Genomic DNA, 18,105 nt, shown 5'->3' with positions numbered 1-18,105 from the left:
CTGTTTTTGCTGCCTTGGGGAGTGTCACCCAGAACCCAGGCTGGATATTTTAAGCACAGCCCTGGTTCACAGTTTGGCGTGCTGGCGGTGTGGTAGACGCCATATGGAGCCCTGACACCCTTTTCTCCCGCTCTTTCCTATCCACATGCCTCGCATCTTCTTAGGAGACACTTAGACATGACCCATGGAACGAAGTACTAAGAGCTGCCGGTGAGAAATGCTTTCTCCCAGGGTACCCTCTCACACGTTCTCTCCAGCCGCCGCGAAGGCCTCATGGCTCCTGAACGCGCTGAGCCGGCACACACCTTCAGGACTCTGTTCAGGCTCTTCCTTCCACCTGTCATGCCCTCCCTCTGGCCCCACATGCTTCCTGGAAAATTCCAACCCATCTGTCCACATCGAGTGGCAGCCTTTGCTGACTCCACAGGTGGAATTTATCGTCTCTTGCTCTTCTCATAGAACATTGGCTGTATTCTTTGCTTGCACTTGAGCTCCAGCTGAGTTCCCTCTGTGTTTCCCTCCCTGGCATGTCATACGGGCTCAGCCATCGTGAGGCGAAATGGAAGCAGTCGGCTTTGGGATGGGAGCAATCTAGAAACAGTTGAATCTGGTTAAGTGCCCATTACTTGGTAGTAAGGCAGCTAAACACGTGAGCTCATTGGGTATTCCTGTCCACTCTAGGAGGTACATTCTGGTATTTCCCCTGCCTCAGTTGCCGTCCAACACCCATGCGCCCATCATTCTCTGTCTCGGTATCCTGCTTGACCTTCTCCACAGTACTTCCCTCTATGTGAAGTTATCTGTTTCCTCGTTTACTAAATGTCTCCCTCACCAGAAATGAAGCTCCATGAGAACAGCGACCTTGTCAGTCTTACTCACTACAGTGACGCCGACAGCCCGTACAGCGCCTCATATACTGTGGGTGCTCAGTAAGCATTTGTTCCCTGAAACTGTGAATGAGTGAATGATACCCCATGTCACAGACAAGCAGATTGAAGCTTACAGAGGTTTAGTAGCTCAGAAGGGCCTAGATGGGAATCCTGGTGTTACTCCAGTGTGGACAATCCTAACAGATTCTAGGTGTTTTCCAAGAAGGTGTTTTCCTTTAGGTGTTTTCCAAGAAGACGGATCTTAGTGCTCCTAGGAGAAAAGTCTGCTTTTCTCCTGGTCATAGTTACTGCCTTGAAGGCCAGTCTTCCCCATCTTGCTCTTTACCTGCTAAATCCTTTCTCCTAGGCCAGTAGAGGTTGTGTGAGATCCCGTGTGGCAGCCATCAGAATGCCTCCTAAGTGCCAGGCGTGGCGCTACACACTGAGGACACAATCAATGGTGAGTGAGAAACAGGGTCAGCGCCCCAGGAGCTCAGGCAGTAAAGACATTTACAGTATTGCCACACAAAGGGGTGCGGAATCCCTGAACCCCAGGAGGCTGCAGGGACAAAGCAGGGATCTGTCAGACCACCTTCATCGCCCATTTTCTGCAGGCAGACAAGGGGGCATCATTCCAACTGAACTCACATTTTATCTTCTAGTGACATGGTGTGGGGGGGAATCGGCTGAAGCCTGTAAAGACTTTCTCTGCGTCCTAAGTAAAAGTGTGAGAGGTGGGTGCCTCTCACATCAGGACAGATAGGGTTGAAACTGAGACCGGTGTCTGACCCAGAGACCTTCTGTCCTGACCCCAGGGGGCAGTGTCTTGGTGGCAGGCCCTTTTGCAGGGCTGTGTGGCCCACAAGCACCAAATCAAGAATCTGAGGGAAACCACTTACCTTGCAGCGGGGTGGCTACAGTAATGTCACAGGCAGATCACAGTTATCGATGTGGAAGACATCTGGCTATACTTTTTTTTTTTTTTTTTTTTAAAGACAGTATTGGGATGCCTTACAGCAGGGAGGAAGTCTGCTGGTAATTGGTATCCAAACTGGAGTCTGAGTCTGCTGAGGCCTTGGATGATCTTTAGCCATCCTCAGAGGTCCCGCCTCTGCTGCTGGCAGTGAGGAGTGCAGCCAGGCTGATGGGACAAGCTCCAGGTCCCCCACCCCCATCTCTGGGAGAAGAACACAGGCCAGGCCTTGGGTGTCCTTCCAGCCCTGCCTCACTGTGGGACTTTGGGATGTCACTTCATTTCTGTGCTCCTCGGGTTTTTTCATCTGTAAAAGGGTGTGTGCATTTTGTTAGGGTTATTATTTTGAAAACCAAATGTGAAAATGTTGGTGAGGTGATGAGTTCAGAGCCTAGCTAATAATGATGATGGCACTGATTTAGTGAGTCCTTCCATGTATCACTGTCCGTTTTACACACACGGAAACCTTTGTTTAAAGAGGCAGCCGTCAAAAGCTAATGATGTACTATATGTTGGCTAATTGAACATAATAAATAAGTAAAGCACTCTACCCAAGGTCGTTTGCTAATGTGCTGGCCTGGGGTCTTGAAGCCATGTTGCTGAGTCTCACTCGTGCGCTTGTCCCACTGTCACCACCACTGCGACAGCTAACCCTGCTCTCCTACTTGCGCACCCAAGCCTCAGCTGGCGTTTCTCCTGAGGGGAGGGAGGGGAACAGTGATAAGCACCCTTTACTTCCATCTTGGAGGGGTGTCTCCCTCCCTCCATGGACCACTAGTGTGAAGCCCAGCTTGGGTTAAAGTCTTAGAACCCAAGCCTGCCTGGAGCACAGCTCACAGCTGGATTGTGGAGCGCTGAAAGTTGCCAGACGTGCAGCTGTTTTATAAGGAAGCCAGATGAGAACATTTCCTCCAGCAGATGAATTGGTTCTTCATATTTCCTTGCCTGGGAAGAGCTGGACCTGAGCTTGCTTCTGCTTTGCCCTCGGTGACACAGCGTTCCTTGGACACACCCAGCCTTTACCAGTAAGGCTTAGTCATTTGTAAGAGCAATGCTGTTTATGATACAACATTTTCATCCACCCCTCGTACCTCCCCCCACCACCCCGCCTTGTGCTTGTATGTGCCCAGTGATTGCAGTGACAGAAAAGAAAGAGAGTCTGGGCTCACCTCTAGAAATACACTGTCCATGAGATGCCTGGGCAGTATCTCCAAGATCAGCAAGCTTCCCACAGTTAGCTTGGGAAGGCTTAGAAGGTTTCTAGAACAATGATACCTTAAGGAGTCCTTTTGATAATCACTTATTCATTCAAAAAAGATCTGGGGAGGCTTCACTGGTGCCAGGCATGTTACCCGGTGCTGGTGATGGAGCCGGGGACAAAATACTTAAAGGCCCCTTAGCATCTCAGAGTAACTTCAGACAGTGACAAGCACCGTGAAGACAGCACAGCAGCCTGACCCCCACAGTGTGGGGCCAGGGCGGCTGCTCCAGACGGCTTGGGCAGGGGAAGCCTCTGAGAAGGTGACATTGAAGCTGACACCTGAATTTTAAGGAACCAGCCAGTCATTCCAAGCCAGGAGGGGAGGAGCTTCTGGAACAGAGCAGCAAATGCCAAAGCCTTCATGCAGGAACAGGCTCTGCTTATTTAAGGAGCAGAAAGAAAGCCAGTGCGGCCGGCAGGTGGCCCGAAATAGGTTAGAGAGGTAGGCAGAAGCCAAATCCTGTAGGGATTTGAGGGCCATGGGCTTTCTTCTAAGACTACAGGAAGCCATTAAAGGATTTTTAAGTGGGACAGTGGCATAATCGGTTGCACATTTAAGAAGTATTACTCTGAATGCAGCTTGAAAATGAAAACGTAGGGAAGGTACGGGTAGAAGGAGGAAGACCAGTCTGAAGGCAGTGGCAGTAGGAGGTGGTGGTGGCCATGGAGAAGCGGAGGGGATGGGTGGGGAACAGAACTTGCTCTGGACCCCATGGAATAGGGAGATGGTGCTCCTAATGTTTAGAGCACAAAAATTGTCAGTACACAGAAAGTACTGAATAAGCTGTAGGTGTTTATTGCCATTATGGACAAATGGCCTGTTACCAAACACCAAGGGAAGGGGCTCAGGAAGGAATCTTGAGCCCAGTCACATAACAGCATGATGCCTGCAGCACCTGTGTGACATCAGTGTTAGCTCTTCTCTTCTGGTAAGAAGTGGCTTTCTTGGGGCACCTGGGTGCTCAGTGGGTTAAAGCCTCTGCCTTCAGCTCAGGTCATGGTCTCAGGGTCCTGGGATTGGGCCCCGTATCGAGCTCTCTGCTCAGCGGGGAGCCTACTTCCCCTTCTCTCTCTGCCTGCCTCTCTGCCTACTTGTGATCTCTCTCTGTCAAATAAATAAAATTTTAAAAAGAAAGAAAGAAAGAAATGGCTTTCTTGGGGCACCTGGTGGCTTAGTTTGTTAAACCTCTCCCTTCAGCTTGGGTCATGATCTCAGGGTCCTGGGATCGAGCCCCGCATCAGGCTCTCTGCTCAGCAGAGAGGCTGCTTCCGCCCCCCCCCCCCCCCCCGCCTCTCTGCCTACTTGTGATCTCTGTCTGTCAAATGGATGGATAAGATCCTAAAAAGAAAAAAGAAATGGCATTCTTCAAGAAAATGGGGCTTGCAAGTTTGACAATGCATTCAGGAGCAGAGGTGTTGACTTCCAGTTAATCCTGCTGCCATCAACTCACTCTATGAGTTTTAGCCCCTCTTAGGCTTGATTTCTTCCTATAGCTATAAAATGTATGGAGCACTTTCTCATGCCATGTACCATGCCAAGCTCTCCATATATATAGATATATATGCCAGGCACTCTGTATACACTCATCCCCTCTTAGTCTTTCCTGCAGCTCTTCCAAGTAGGCACTAAATTGTCCTTATTTCCAGGTAGGAGCACTGAGCTCACAATCCCACAGCTAGTAAATGGCAAAGTTGTGGCTCAAGCCTAGGTGCTTCTCACTCTTAAATCCACATTTATAACCCTCTGTGATATAAGATAGTCACAGGAGGTCTTGAGAGTTGGTTTGCTTCCAGTTTCCAACTTCCGGACCTCAATTCAAGGTCACCGTGGGACTCAAAACTACTGAGAACTAATCTGGAATACATTAAAAAAAAAAAAAGCCTGCTATTCATATAGAGATTAGAGATTAGTGTCAAGTGTGTATTTATTTATCGATCCTTTCTCCCTCTCCCTTTGGTAACCTGTAAGATACAGCAGCTGAGGCAACAGGAAATTTGAAGTCCAGCATTTTATTAAATCTTATGTTTATGATTTCTGTGGAGGGAGACTGCTTGAGAAAGATTGGATTTCCATTATTCACTTGCCAAGAAAAAAATGAGAAAACTGGGTGGTGGGGGGAGGGGTTTCCTGAAGATGTAGGGAGCAGGGAAGGTAAGCCCTTGGACTGTTTTCTGCTTTTCAGTTCCTCCACCCCCTGGAGTGCCTGGGCTCTAACAGGGGTTTAGGAAAGTTTCCTTTCCAGCCCTCACCACAGGAGGTTGTCAGTTGGGTGAAATCCCACTGTGCTGGAGGAAGGAAGGGAGGTTGAGGAAGGCCCACAGAAAGAGAAATGTCCCCATGGCATCTTCCTCTTGAAGTTCAATGGAACCCAAATAATAACATGGAAGTTATTTCAGAGAGGAGACACACACAAACACCCCCCCCCATCCCCACAGACACTTTGCAACTGCTTAGTGTCGGCAAGGGTGTAGGGAAATGGGGCACTCTCACAATTGTAAATCGGTATAAGGTGATTTCTCAAGGGCAATTTAACAATGATATATCAAATACCTTTAAAAGTACATCTCCTTTGTTTGTTGTAGAAATAGCTGATTCTAGGACTGGGGAAGGATATCTACACGATATTAGAATGCCGGAAGTTAGGAAGTACTCAAAACAAACCCCCACGCAAACCCCACGCTGATGAGGAGGGTATGTCTGGGACCATAGGTGCTGATGAAAGGAGCTCCCAAAGGCCAAAGCTGAACAATTTCAGCAACAATAAATAGAGTAGTATTGGGTTATGACCCAAAGTATAAAAATAAACATCCATGAGTCCATAGTAATACAAGTAAACTACTGGATAAATAAAGGAGAAGAGACCGCTCTCTTATTCAGAAGAATTTACAGTAATGTATGCAAATATTCTGCCCTCCGTGATGGGGAGAACAGCTCCTCACTCCGTAGGTATGGTTTGCTCAGAGTGACTGCCTTCCAAAACCTGCAGTATGGGAAGCAGGGGAAGAGTAACTTTTCAGTGAGAAATGTTAACAAGCACAGCCTGGGCCAGGCAATCGAGGTCAAAATCCACAGTGCTAAGTCAGACTGATGGTGTCCTGGCTATGACGTGATGAGAATGGCAGGGTCCCTCTGTGGTTCCCTGTCAAAAAGCCTGTAACCATGGCCTAATCAGGACAAAAACATCAGACAAATCCCATCCAAGAGACACTCTACAAAATCCTTGCCCAGTACTCCTCAGAGCTGTCAGGGTAATCAGAAATAAGGAGTCTGAGACACTGTCCCAGCCAAGAAGAGACCAAGGAGACATGATGTTTAAATATAGTGTGGTTCTTGGGTAGCATCTGGACTGGCATGAGAGTACCAGGGCAAGACCAAGGAAATCTGAATAAAATACAGACCTCAGTTAATGCTAGCATACCATTGCTAGCATTGGTAGCAATGCTGTTGCGATTGGCTCATCGTAACAAACGTACTTGAATAATGTAAGATGTTAATAGTAGAGGAAACTGCATGTTAGGACCCTCAGTGCTACCTTTGTAATTTTTCTATAGATCTAAAGTTGCTGTTAAAAAATTCAGTTTATTGGGCGGGAAGGGGTGGTTGGGTGATGGGCATTGGGGAGGGTATATGCTGTGCTGAGTCTTGTGAACTGTGGTAAGACTGATGATTCACAGATCTGTACCCCTGAAACAAATAACACATTATGTGTTAATAAAATAAAAAAAATAAATGTTACGACCCAGGCGCTTCCCTTCCCACTCCCTTTGGAAATAGTTGAGGATGAAGCTAAAGACTCATCCACATGGGTATGTGTCACAGAGGTGTGGGTAATAAAGGAAAAGCTAGAAATAATTTAAATGTCCAGTAGTGGGTACGGTAAGTCCATACAATTCAATCAAGAACCACAATCTTACAGAAATACATTTCTTGACAAGGAAAGGTTATTTATGATTGCTAGTTGAGTGGAAAAAGCAGATTTTGAAAGAGTCTGTAAAATACATATTTTTATATATGCATGAGGGGGTATAGATAAATATACTTCAGTGTGTTAATGGTAATTATCACTGATGCATAATGCTATGGATTTTTCTTTTCATGGAAGCAGTACTTGCTTGTTACAGAAAGTACAGATCAGCAAAAAATAAAATGTTACTTTCTGAATTTAAAAGAAAAAAAAAAAAAGGCTGGAAATGATTCCATTATAAATCCAGCAGCAGTAACAGGAAACTCAGTCCTAAAGAAGGCAGTTCTGAGAGCAGATGGGAGGTTGGCAGGCTAGCAAGCCTGCCTGTTCCTTCGTTCAAGTGTCTCCCTACAGACGTGCACTGCCTGAACAGACCCTCATGCGCCCTTCCATCTTCCATAGAAACAGGCCACCACCCACTTAGCCCTTGTGGGGTACAAGAAGAGTGACCACCTGTAAAAACAGTGAACAGGTTATAAGTGCATGGAGATCAGGCTTGGCAGTGCGGTCCAGTGTGGACGTGAGAACATGCTGGAGCCCCACGCCTCCCTCACAGATGCCCACGTGGGTCGGTAAGCTGGAGAGCTGAGAGACAAACCTAGGGTCTGTTGCCTTCTCTTTCTGTAGTAATCCTGTCATTAGCTAGCATTGTTTTGTCTTAAAAAGAATTGCATGTACCTTCCATCTCATTTTATCAACCCTTGGAGGTAGGTATCACTATTTTTCAGGTGAAAAAAATTGAGCCTTAGAGGACTTAATGGCTGTCACTTATGGACTGGGTAACCAGGGATCAAAAGATACAGGCCCATGTCATACTCTTCCGACTGAGTTGAAGAGGAGCAGGGAGAGGGACCCACAACAAAAACACAAGAGCCAGCGAATTAGCTCAGCAAGTATGTAAGTCAGAAAGGAGCTGATTAGCTTTTGTCTGGTTTGGAATTTTCCTAAATTTTACTGGTAATGCAACACATCCTGATTTCCCAGAGTCACTAGCAGAAGCCAGGACTAAAACTTTAAAGTTCTCTCGTGTTTTTCTCTGTTAGCCCAGGATAAATGGAGGACATTTCAACTTACTTTATATTTAGACCTCATTTAGTTCCCTAGGCAGCAGCCCTAGGTAAGACCTGATTCCTTCCAACACCATGACCCACCTCACTGGCAAGCTGGGCTGCTGGGACAGGTCAGGGGAGGACACAGAAGGGGCAGCTGTGCTCTGTCTGGTGGAGGAGTGTCTCTGGGTTGGGGCTTGTGGTCCAGCCCCAAAGGCAGACTGACCACATGCCTCCCAGCACTGGGTGGCCACAGCATGGGATGGTGAATGGACACCGCCCATGAGCTCCTTGACAAGCCCAGCATGGCTTCATTCTTGGAGAATACTCAATCTATCTTTTCGAATCTAACCTTCCTCCCTTGTTGATACCTCTTAATTTCTCTATCCTCTTGAGTTGAATAATCCTTTTACAGCAATAATGAATTAATAAATAGCCAAAGACTCAGCAGATAGGAGTGATGCCAAATCAAATTAAGTTGTATTATATTCTCAGGAAAAGAAACTATTAAACTTGCGAGGTTGTAGTGCCTTCCACCTCATTTATGAACATCGTCTCATAAGCTGCCATCTCCGGGGAAGACATGGAAAGGCTGAGCTGCCTCTCTGTGCGGACGGGCTGAAAAACTGCCAGGCAAGGAAACACGCCTCCATCGCAGCCACTTTTTCAGCAGGTGTTCGGGGGCTGGATGGGGCGAGGAGGGGGCGCGGTGTACCCCTAACAGCGCCCGCGAGAGTCCTCATCCCACAGGACAGTGGGCCACCTGTGTGACACAGTGTGCCGGCTGCTGGCTGGGGCTCCCTAGTCCCACCCCGCCCCCCTCCCCCCTGCAGCTGCCCCGACCCCAGCCCCAGTCAGGAGTCAGGAGCTCTCAGCTCCTCAGCTAAACTTTGGGTTCTTATACCCCCTAAAATTTAGAAAAAAGTTATGTGTCTCCTTGCCCATTTTAAAGTTAAGTCCTAAAATTATATATCAAGTTTAGATGGTTGAGAAGGGTGTGATATCTGACATATTACACATGGTATGAGCTTTACATAACATTTTTGGCAAAGCTTTGGTACCACTTATTAAATGTACAGGCAAGATTTATTGTATAATCTAATTGCAAAGGTTTTTATGGTCAAACCATCCAGCCAAACCAGTCTTGCTTCTGTCAGACCCAAGTCTGATTTCATTTTTTCAACTCAAATAAACGTATTACTACATACCTCATGACAACCATCTGACTTCTGAATGTGAATTCTTGGGTCTGTGGACAGACGGGAGCACACAACCATGCCAAGAGTTTATTGACTGGGCAAAATAAATATTTCTTGCCCTGCTCTCATAGGACTCCTCTTAGAAGGATTTTAAAATTGTCCCCTGGTAAGGTTCAGGAGGGGAAGAGGTGTGTGTTTCTTTTCTGAAGTGCAGTACGGTGATTGTGAGAGTGGAAAAGTGGGAGTGGCTGCAGAGAGAACGTGTAGATGACAGGCATGTTCTTGGAAAGGTCAGTTTGAAGAAGGAGTGTATACGGAAGTTGAGGATCTGGACGTGTATTTCCTTAAGATTACACATGCCCAGATACCCCCCAAGGAAACTGAGACTCAGAGAGGTTGAGTAACTCACCCGAGGCTCCACAGCTCATTAGTGCCAGAGCAGAGATTTGAACCTATTTCAGTCTTGGTGACCTCAGAGCCATTAGATAATACAGCCTCTCTTGTCGGTAAATACCTACTACAGAGTGGGCTGTCCTTTCTTTTTTTTTTTTTTTTTTAAGATTATATTTATTTATTTAATTGACAGAGACACAACGAGAGAGGGAGCACAAGCAAGGGGGTTGGGAGAGGGAGAAGCAGGTTCCCCGCTGAGCAAGAAGCTCGATGTGGGGCTTAATCCCAGAACCCTGGGATCGTGACCTGAGCCAAAGGCAGACGCTTAGCAACTGAGCCACTCAGGTGCCCTCCCCCTTTTTAATGAAGTTTGTAATTTTAATTCCGGTATAGTTAACATGAATGGGCTGTCTTTCTAACACCGTTAGTTCATTCTCAAAACAGCAACAGTGACCTCAACACCACCACCGTGGAAAGAATTTCAGTAACATCTGAGTACTGATCCAATTATAAATCTAAATGTGGCTGGTAGATATGTCAGAGGAGGATGGTAAGTGGCTGAGGTAGAAGGCTGTTACTTCTCTTGGACAAAGTAAAGACTTTTATAGACTATTTAAGATAAAATCATACGAACACAGACCAGCTTATATACAAAGTGAAGAAGCATTCAGGAGATGCTATCTCATACTAATTACATTGTGTAACCCTCTAGGAGAGACCACACACAGGGTAACCAAAGTTCTGTGTTAATCCATTCACTTAAGATCCTTTTTCTTCTTCATTATTGTGAAAAACAGTTTGCTAGTTAATTAGGAAAATGAATGTGCTATATTTGAAGATGCTAATTGTGGGGAGAAATTCTCTCCCACACCATTTCTCTTTCCTCTTCCCTCTCTCCTTTCCTCTCTCCCTGCTCCTCCACCTCTCTCCCCCATCCCCTAGTAGGCTGTAAAGTCTACGAGGGCAACTGCTGTGTCCATCATTCATTGTTGTGCCTAGCATCATGCGTAACACATAGTAGACAATAAATGTTTGGCAAATGAAAGAATCAGTGATATGCCAGAATCCCAAGATCTCATGCTTTTAAACCATGAGATGAACTGTATCTGACCCAAGAACAGATCTCTGTGAGGGTCATGAGAAAAGATTTTTATCAATCAGGACTCCTGATCTTTTCCCCAAGCCAACGCACAAGTCTTAGAGTAGAGAACCTGGCAACTAGGAAAGCACTTAGTTTATTCTCAACTTTATTATACTCAGTTTGGGGGGAAGGGCTGTTGACCTTTTTGTGAATATGATGAAAATTATGGCCTTTCTCAAACAAAGGAACACACAGACAAAATTTTATGTACAATTTAAGTAGGTTCATGAACCCTTTAAAGTATGCATCTCAAGAATGCTGAGAAGTGAACCACAGCTTAAGGAAAGGGCACAGCCATCATGCTGGACCTCTCGTATTTGAAGGAAAATTGACACGAGAACAATAAGAGCTTGCTTTGGGTATAATACCAAAGGGGAGAACATGGCGCCAGTTCCAACTGTGCCTTGATTCTAGTGAGACACTTTCATAAAAGGCCCTTTGTTCCCTTTGGGACAGATGCCACCAAACACTGCTTTTTTTAATGACAGTCCACTGTCCAGCCCTTCCCAGCATGCACCCTTCATCCTGTGGTTGGACAACAGGCAGGAAGAGGGAATGGAAATAGGGCAGAGTTTTGGATGGTGGAGGTTGCTGAGTTGGTTCTTTTGGCTGCTGGAGTACACTTAAATTCATTTCAGCCTCTGTGTCTTGAAATGTTTTCCCCCTCAGTGGAAGTACAAGTCTGTTGCCTAGGATATGTTCCCTTAAAGTCTCTCTCAAATGGATGCAAAAAAACAGATTTTATATAGACATAGATAATTCCTTGTGAGATTAAAAAAATTCCTAGGTCATCGATGGGAGCCAATACACCCCAGGCCTTCCCTCTTCTCCAGCTCCTGTCTCTCCCGGAGGAAGGAAACTTTTCCTCTCTTCCAGACACCCCCACTTGATTACTTCAGACTTTATCCAGCCAGAACTCATCCTTGAGTGTTAAGGGCACAGACTTCACTGGTGACTGTGAGGGTTTTCTGTCTCAGCTTTATCTTCCTCATCTGCAAAGCGGGGATAACAACACCAGTCCCTACATCCTGGGGTCATAGTGAGGGGCGCTTAGCTCAGTGTCCCCGGCACACAGTAGACACTTGACCAAGCTGGCTCTCTTTTAAGGACAGGGGCCTCTAGAAGTGGAGGAGGCCTCTAGAAGACCGGGGCAAGTTTGCTACCTTCGTCCTTCTCAGCGTGCTCGCTTCTGCCCCATCCCTGTCTGGCCCTGCTTTTTCCCCACCCCAGTCCCTGGATCAGCAGGACCAAGCCAGGAAGGCTCTGAGCTTAGGCACCTGAGGTCCTGGCCATGCCTCTGGGACTCATAGCTCATGTTTTGGCCACTGAAATATCACTGACATTGTGGACGCCCTGGCCAGGGCAGTAACGACGGACTATTCCTTTCAGCTCCCTCCTTCCCTCCCTTCCTATTATTTTGATTTCTCAAAATCAAACCGTTTTTGAAAACAGCGATTTATTGAACACTTTGACTAGTCACACTAATACTTCTCTATTGTTCTTAATGCTGGTGCTAATAAACGGTGCTGTCAGTGGTTTACGCTCTAGTTGTAGGTAGAGGGGAGAGTAAATCGCAAAGAATGTATAGGGTGTGATAAGGATGATGAACGTAATAAAATGGAGAATAACCTAGGAATCCTACTTAGAATACCTTCTCTAAAGAGGTGACATTTGAATCCTGTGATTGTCCCTGGGCAGGAACTGAAACCCTGGCTTGATTCCAAGTGAGAAGCTCTGTTGGGAGTGCCAAGCCATAGCTTCTCCTGGTTTTCTCTCCTGACAATAGAGGGCTTAAGGCTAAGGGGAAGTCAAACTCCTGATTTTTACCAATTCTTTATTTTGTCAAGTAATCTTTAAAAGTATTATGACCCTCACCTGTGCCTTTATAGATAAACTCACTTACCGTGTACCAGGCCTTGTGTGTTGTACATGTATCCTCTGAGTTAATTCTCCAGTAACCCAAGCAAGTAGGTCAAAATTATCAGAATTATCCCTGTAGTCAAATAAAGAAACCAGAACTTAGAGAAGCTAAGTAACTTGCCCGTGGCCAATAGCCAACCAGTGGTAGATTTAGGACCACGATCTGGATAGGTCTGAGAACAGAGCCTGTGTCTTCGGCCAGTAGATTAGGCCACTCCCTTCTCGTGATGTCTTAACTCACCTGGTTCTCCTTTCCTCTGCAGCGGTGCCAGTGAAGAAGAGGACACATGAAGGCTTGCCATCCCCCATGGAAACTCATCCCTTTCCCCCGTGTGTATGTGACGGCGTGTATATGTAGCGGCTTCTGAGTTCTGTGAAAGCTGCCCACCAACAACTGTACTCCCACCGGATACATCCCCAGGTCCACTGCAGGCGCAGATCTCTCCAAGGGATGACCGACTTTATTGTTACTGACTGTGCTTTTCATTCTCCCGTCATGGTAGGTCAAGAAAAAGTTACCCTATGATCAACCAGAAACAGTTAATTAAGAAGCGTCCTTCAGGTAGTCCTTCAATGGCTGCTTTGAACTTACTCAGGAAAGCCAGCCCCCGTGATATTGTATACTCAAACAGCATCGTTTTAGCTGGAAGGTTCTGGAATAATCTTGAAGGGCAGTCAGAATTTTTTTCCCTACCTGCTACTAAAACCCCACTTTATTTATATTGCAGCATGGAACAGTGGGGAACACAGTAGGGCACTGTAGATAGTCTCTAAAAGTCCAGTTACACATTTGTGAAAATGTGGCTCCACGAAGTAAGATGGGTGGCGTGAAGACGGGGTGGGAGAAAGAGTTAAAAGTTCGAAATACAGGGATATTTTTAGTATATGAGGTTATCTAGCACTTCAGATCCATAATTCAGTGCTGTGGAAATGAAAAAAATGATTGAAGAGGTAGAAAGGAAATGACTTTAAAAAAAAAAAAAAAGGACCAAAGAGATCTGATTAAAAGTTGAAATCAGTATTTCTGAACTCAAATTGCCTGAATTTCCAAAATAGTCACTGAAGGATCTGACGGAACCTGAACGATTTGGGTGAATTCTGCCAGTTTTCTGGGTCTTGTTACAACGTGAAGACTGGGATGTGTATTACCAAGTGAGAATTTTCAGTGTATGTTTTTGTCACCCCCGCTCTAGCCCCCTTGGCCTCATTTGGCTTAAATGCAGTGTAGGGAGAGTTCTCGTCACTCTGGTCTGCTGAATCAAGCCCCGTCTCCCAGCAGGCACACCCACCTCTCCCTCCAGCTGGAACCCCTCTTCGCATGGCACCCACCGCAGGCCTTCAGCCCTGCCCACACCACAGGCTCTCCCCTTCTAAGTACCGTGAGCAGAGACACGCCCCGGTGGGACTTCCAGCCTTTCCCCTCCCAAGTCCCATTTCCTTACAACCAAGTTTTCTCCTCCCAAGTAAGCGGCGATTACCAGGGAATACAAACCTGCAAGTTAAAGAGCCTGCATTTTCTGGAAACATCAGTTTTACTTAACTGGTTTGGAGTCAAGGGATGACCTTATTTTTACATAAAACAGCTACATCATGAAATCGAGTGTTCATACACAAAGTTGAGAGAAAACGGGACACTTCATAGGGAATTCATATTTATAGGTGGGGTGCATGTTCCCTCTCGTCTGCCTGTAGTGCTGTTTTGGGGTTCACTTCTGAGAAGTACAGTTGGCACTATATCCAAGCAGCTGACGGAGGGCCTAGACCTCTAGTCGCCTCTGACGCAGAACTGAAGGCGCCTGAACCAGGTGGAGTCCCTGTCTTCCTGCCTACCTGCTACCTGTGTACCTGTCACACAGCGTTAGGGCCAGCTGGCATGTGCACGCGTGGTTTTGAGGCAGAAACAGTACTTACTGCAGGAACCCTATTTATATCATTGTTCAGCTCTGGGCTGGCTATAAAATTATTTCTTTGAGGGCAGGAAGCTACCAGGCGTATGTGCTTCTGGGTTAAGATTATTCTAGCTCACTAAATATGTTAGGATGTCAGTCCTGAGAGTACTTTGGGCTGTTTAAAAAAAAAAAAAAATTATATATATATATATATATTATATTATATATATATAATATATATAATATATATATAATATATATATTATATATATTATATATATATATAATTTTTTTTTTTTTTTTTTTTTTTTTTTTCCTCTCAAACCGGTGCCCAACCAATGGGTAAGACAATTTTGGTGCTTTACCTATCCACCTGCAAAGACTGGAGAATTTGGCATACCACTAATTACAACCCCCCACTGTATCCCACAGAACTACCCCTAAAGAGGGACCAGTGGCTACTCTTATAGGAGTTTAAGAGCCAGAAGATGAAGACTTTAGGATCTGGATGCTTGTGTTTGTCTCTCCCCAATAATTATTGTTTAATCTCCAAATAGCAGCCTTATCTTCACAAGGGACAGACCATTGGCTCCTCCCTACCACATTGCACGTTATTACTTAAAATCGGTATCTGGGAACCCCCAGCATGTTTGCAGTGGATATGAACGGAAATATGAAAGTATGTGCCAGTCTGTCTCAAGATATTACCACATCTGTTATCCTCAAGGAAAGCGCTTTTGCTTCTACTTAAGATTTTGGATTTGCTTTATGGGCTCCTGCTGTCTTCAGCACCTGATAAAACTTTAACCAGGGAAGCATTGAACACCACGCAGCAGCTTCTGCCCAGGCTCCTGAGTCCCTGCCAGCAGCATTTATCAGTGTAAGAACTAGGGTGCTTCCTGCTGTGACACCAGCTTCCCTCAAAGCTGGACCGTGCTGCCCGGCCTTATGCCCCAGTAGGATGAGGCTTCCCTCCTCCAGGACAGTAACAGTCAGAATGCTCAGAAGTGTGTGCTGGCTGGCTGCAGGCTCTAGGTTTGCAGAAATCCCCGGGGAGAAGTCATCAAGGGCGGCAGGTAATGAATGTCTCTGGAATGAACTGGGTCCTCACAGCAATCCCTGTCTGTTTTCCAAATTTGGATTCTCCGGAGGCTGAGAGTGGGTTTGTCCTTTGATTTGATGTCATGAAATCCAGGGCAATTCCAAGAAGTTCTCTTAGGAGTTTCAGCTCTGACAGCCCAGGAGGGGAAATGACCTGTATTGAAGACCAGCTGTGAGCCAGGCTCTGTACTTGGCCCCCATTTGTCCGATGATAGAACGGATGTGGAGTAATAGGGCCCCTTGTCTCGAGTTACACAGCGAGGAAGTACTGGAGCTCTCCCTCACTTTCTGGTGGGCTGTGGGACATCTACAGGACGGAGGGAGGGAAAGGCTTCCGTGTCCCCCACTGCAGTCTATCTATCCATAGCCAGAATCCCACTGACTCCGGATTCTTTTTTGAAGTTGCACTTCATGGCCACCGTTTGGGCTCAGAGATGGCCTCGGGGTGGCCTCACTCTTCCACCCTAGCAGGCATGTGCAGTGCACATTGCTAACTTGAGCCTGCCCCCAGGAGTTGGGGGAGCCTTTCCTTTCTGGGGCCATCCCCATAAATAAAGTGATTCTAGGCCCTCAGGAGTATAGAAGTTCTCAGAGCTAGTAAAAGCAGAGGGTGTTCTCTCTAAGTTTATCTGAAGATGTCTGGCACTGCACTCCTGCAGGAGAGGAAACCTTCACTTGTGAGCCCAGCTGGTGCTGTGCTCTCTGAGGGGGTATCAGCTCAGAGGCCAGTGGATCTGGACTTTCCCGCTGACAGCTGATGCGTCTGTGTGCGTGTGCACAAATGTACGCGTGCACGTGGATATGCACACACATAAATATATGCACGTGCACACGCAACTTAAGAACTAAGGGGAATTCAGAACAGCCCCTCATTACCTTGCATGCCCCTGCAGAGGTTTCTGCTAGCCCTGATCACGAGCATCACCGGACCGTCGGAGCTTCGGTGCTCGCTTACCAGGTACTAACGAGAAGAACAGCTCCTCCGCGTAGGTCGTCAGCCCCTAAAGCACTGAGCCCACGCGGCAGCCCTGAGGGGACTTGCACTCCGGACCTGCTCCAGGATGTCTGACGGCTTGCAAAATCTGGATGACCCAGCCATTTTGGTGACCCGGGGGTCTGCCCACTCCGGTCAGGTCTGAGGCACAGCTGCTGATTTCATGACTTGTGGTCAGGGCAGGGCACTGGAAGTCCTCTCCCCAACCTAGAAAATACTCCCTTGCCGATACTCGAAATTCCTTACTCACAGAATGGCCGCCCGATACATACTTTGTACTAAGAAAATGGGTTGCATGTTTACGGTGGGCCTAGCACATCTGGAATTCTCTATTTAAAACACAAATCTCATGATGGATGAACTCAGCCCAGCCTTAGGAGAGAAAGAAGGTCCATAGGGGAGAGTTGTGATCCCGTTACTATTGCCTCTGCCCGGCAGCATTCTGAAACCCCCACCCTAGCCCGTTCTAAGACCCGGAGGCCCAGGGGACCTGCCTGGTAGCACAGTAGCATTGGGAACTGAGAACACATCAGAAACAGCAGAGCAAGTGCCAGAGCAGGAGAAGGAAAACGAATTAAGACACTTGTGGTTATGTTGGTGCGAAAAATGCCACAGAGCCCGTGCTGGCTTGATAGGACCTTGAGGGGACAGTAGGTTTAGATTAACGGTAGTCAAACCTGACCAGTCTTTGTATAGTGACAGGCCACACTGCATGGGGGGTGGGGGGACAGCCAACGAACCCATTGTCCTCTGCCTGTCCTTCCGTGCCCAGTCACATCCCTCTGTAGCCACCTTCCCTTTTCACCCTTCACAGTAAACAAGGGAACAGTCGATCTTTCAAGGGAATTACACATTTGAGTTAATGTTTCACTCTATCATTTTCATACTGTAAATTATTTTGTAAGATTTACCGCTATCCCAGGATGTTTGGACTCAGCGCCCCTGTGCATTTGGAAATCAATAAACTATTACTGGAAATACCATTTGTCTCAAGAGTTGTGCACAAAGGAACCTGCTAGGTGTAAATATTCATGATGATCTCCACTCTTAACTGTGGTAATGCCGGAGAGGGTGGTGTTTGGTTATCAGATACAGGACACTCGTTTACTCCTGACTTCTCCAGAGCGACTTAGGAGATCTCCGGGAAGGGGCACGCAAGCACACGTAACATCATTGTTATTTAGGGATACGTTTTCTCCTCAAAGTAAAACAGTCTGTGCCCAGGTTAAAGTTTCTGAGCCAAGTTAGATTATAGCCTAAAGAACACTTGATCCTGAATGATGTTTTCAAGCGACATTAAAGCTTTACCATTTGGATTAACCAGATTTTAATTTTTATCATATTTTCTAGA

The 18,105-nt window shown here is 46.5% G+C and overlaps 1 protein-coding gene across 2 annotated transcripts in view; it reads left to right on the top strand.

Moving 5' to 3' along the window:
- TRIM44 (tripartite motif containing 44) overlaps positions 1–17,737 on the top strand; it is a 112,293-nt gene extending 94,556 nt beyond the window's left edge. Inside the window, exons 6-7 of one of the 2 annotated variants that reach the window (XR_006820013.1) lie at positions 13,034–13,269; positions 16,654–17,737. Coding sequence is in view for 1 of the 2 variants with exons in the window: in XM_046016297.1 (XP_045872253.1) it covers positions 13,034–13,061 (28 nt within the window). In the remaining variant the exon portion in view is untranslated. Of the gene's footprint in view, positions 1–13,033; positions 14,367–16,653 lie in introns of those variants that run through there. The other variant, XM_046016297.1, reaches the window with a different exon arrangement.
- Positions 17,738–18,105: the final 368 nt, after the last annotated feature.

The sequence above is a fragment of the Meles meles genome, chromosome 8 (assembly GCF_922984935.1).
Source record: "Meles meles chromosome 8, mMelMel3.1 paternal haplotype, whole genome shotgun sequence".
Classification (NCBI taxonomy): domain Eukaryota; kingdom Metazoa; phylum Chordata; class Mammalia; order Carnivora; family Mustelidae; genus Meles; species Meles meles.
The sequence above is the reverse complement of the archived record's forward strand: the minus strand, read 5'-3'. Positions and strand labels throughout refer to the sequence as shown.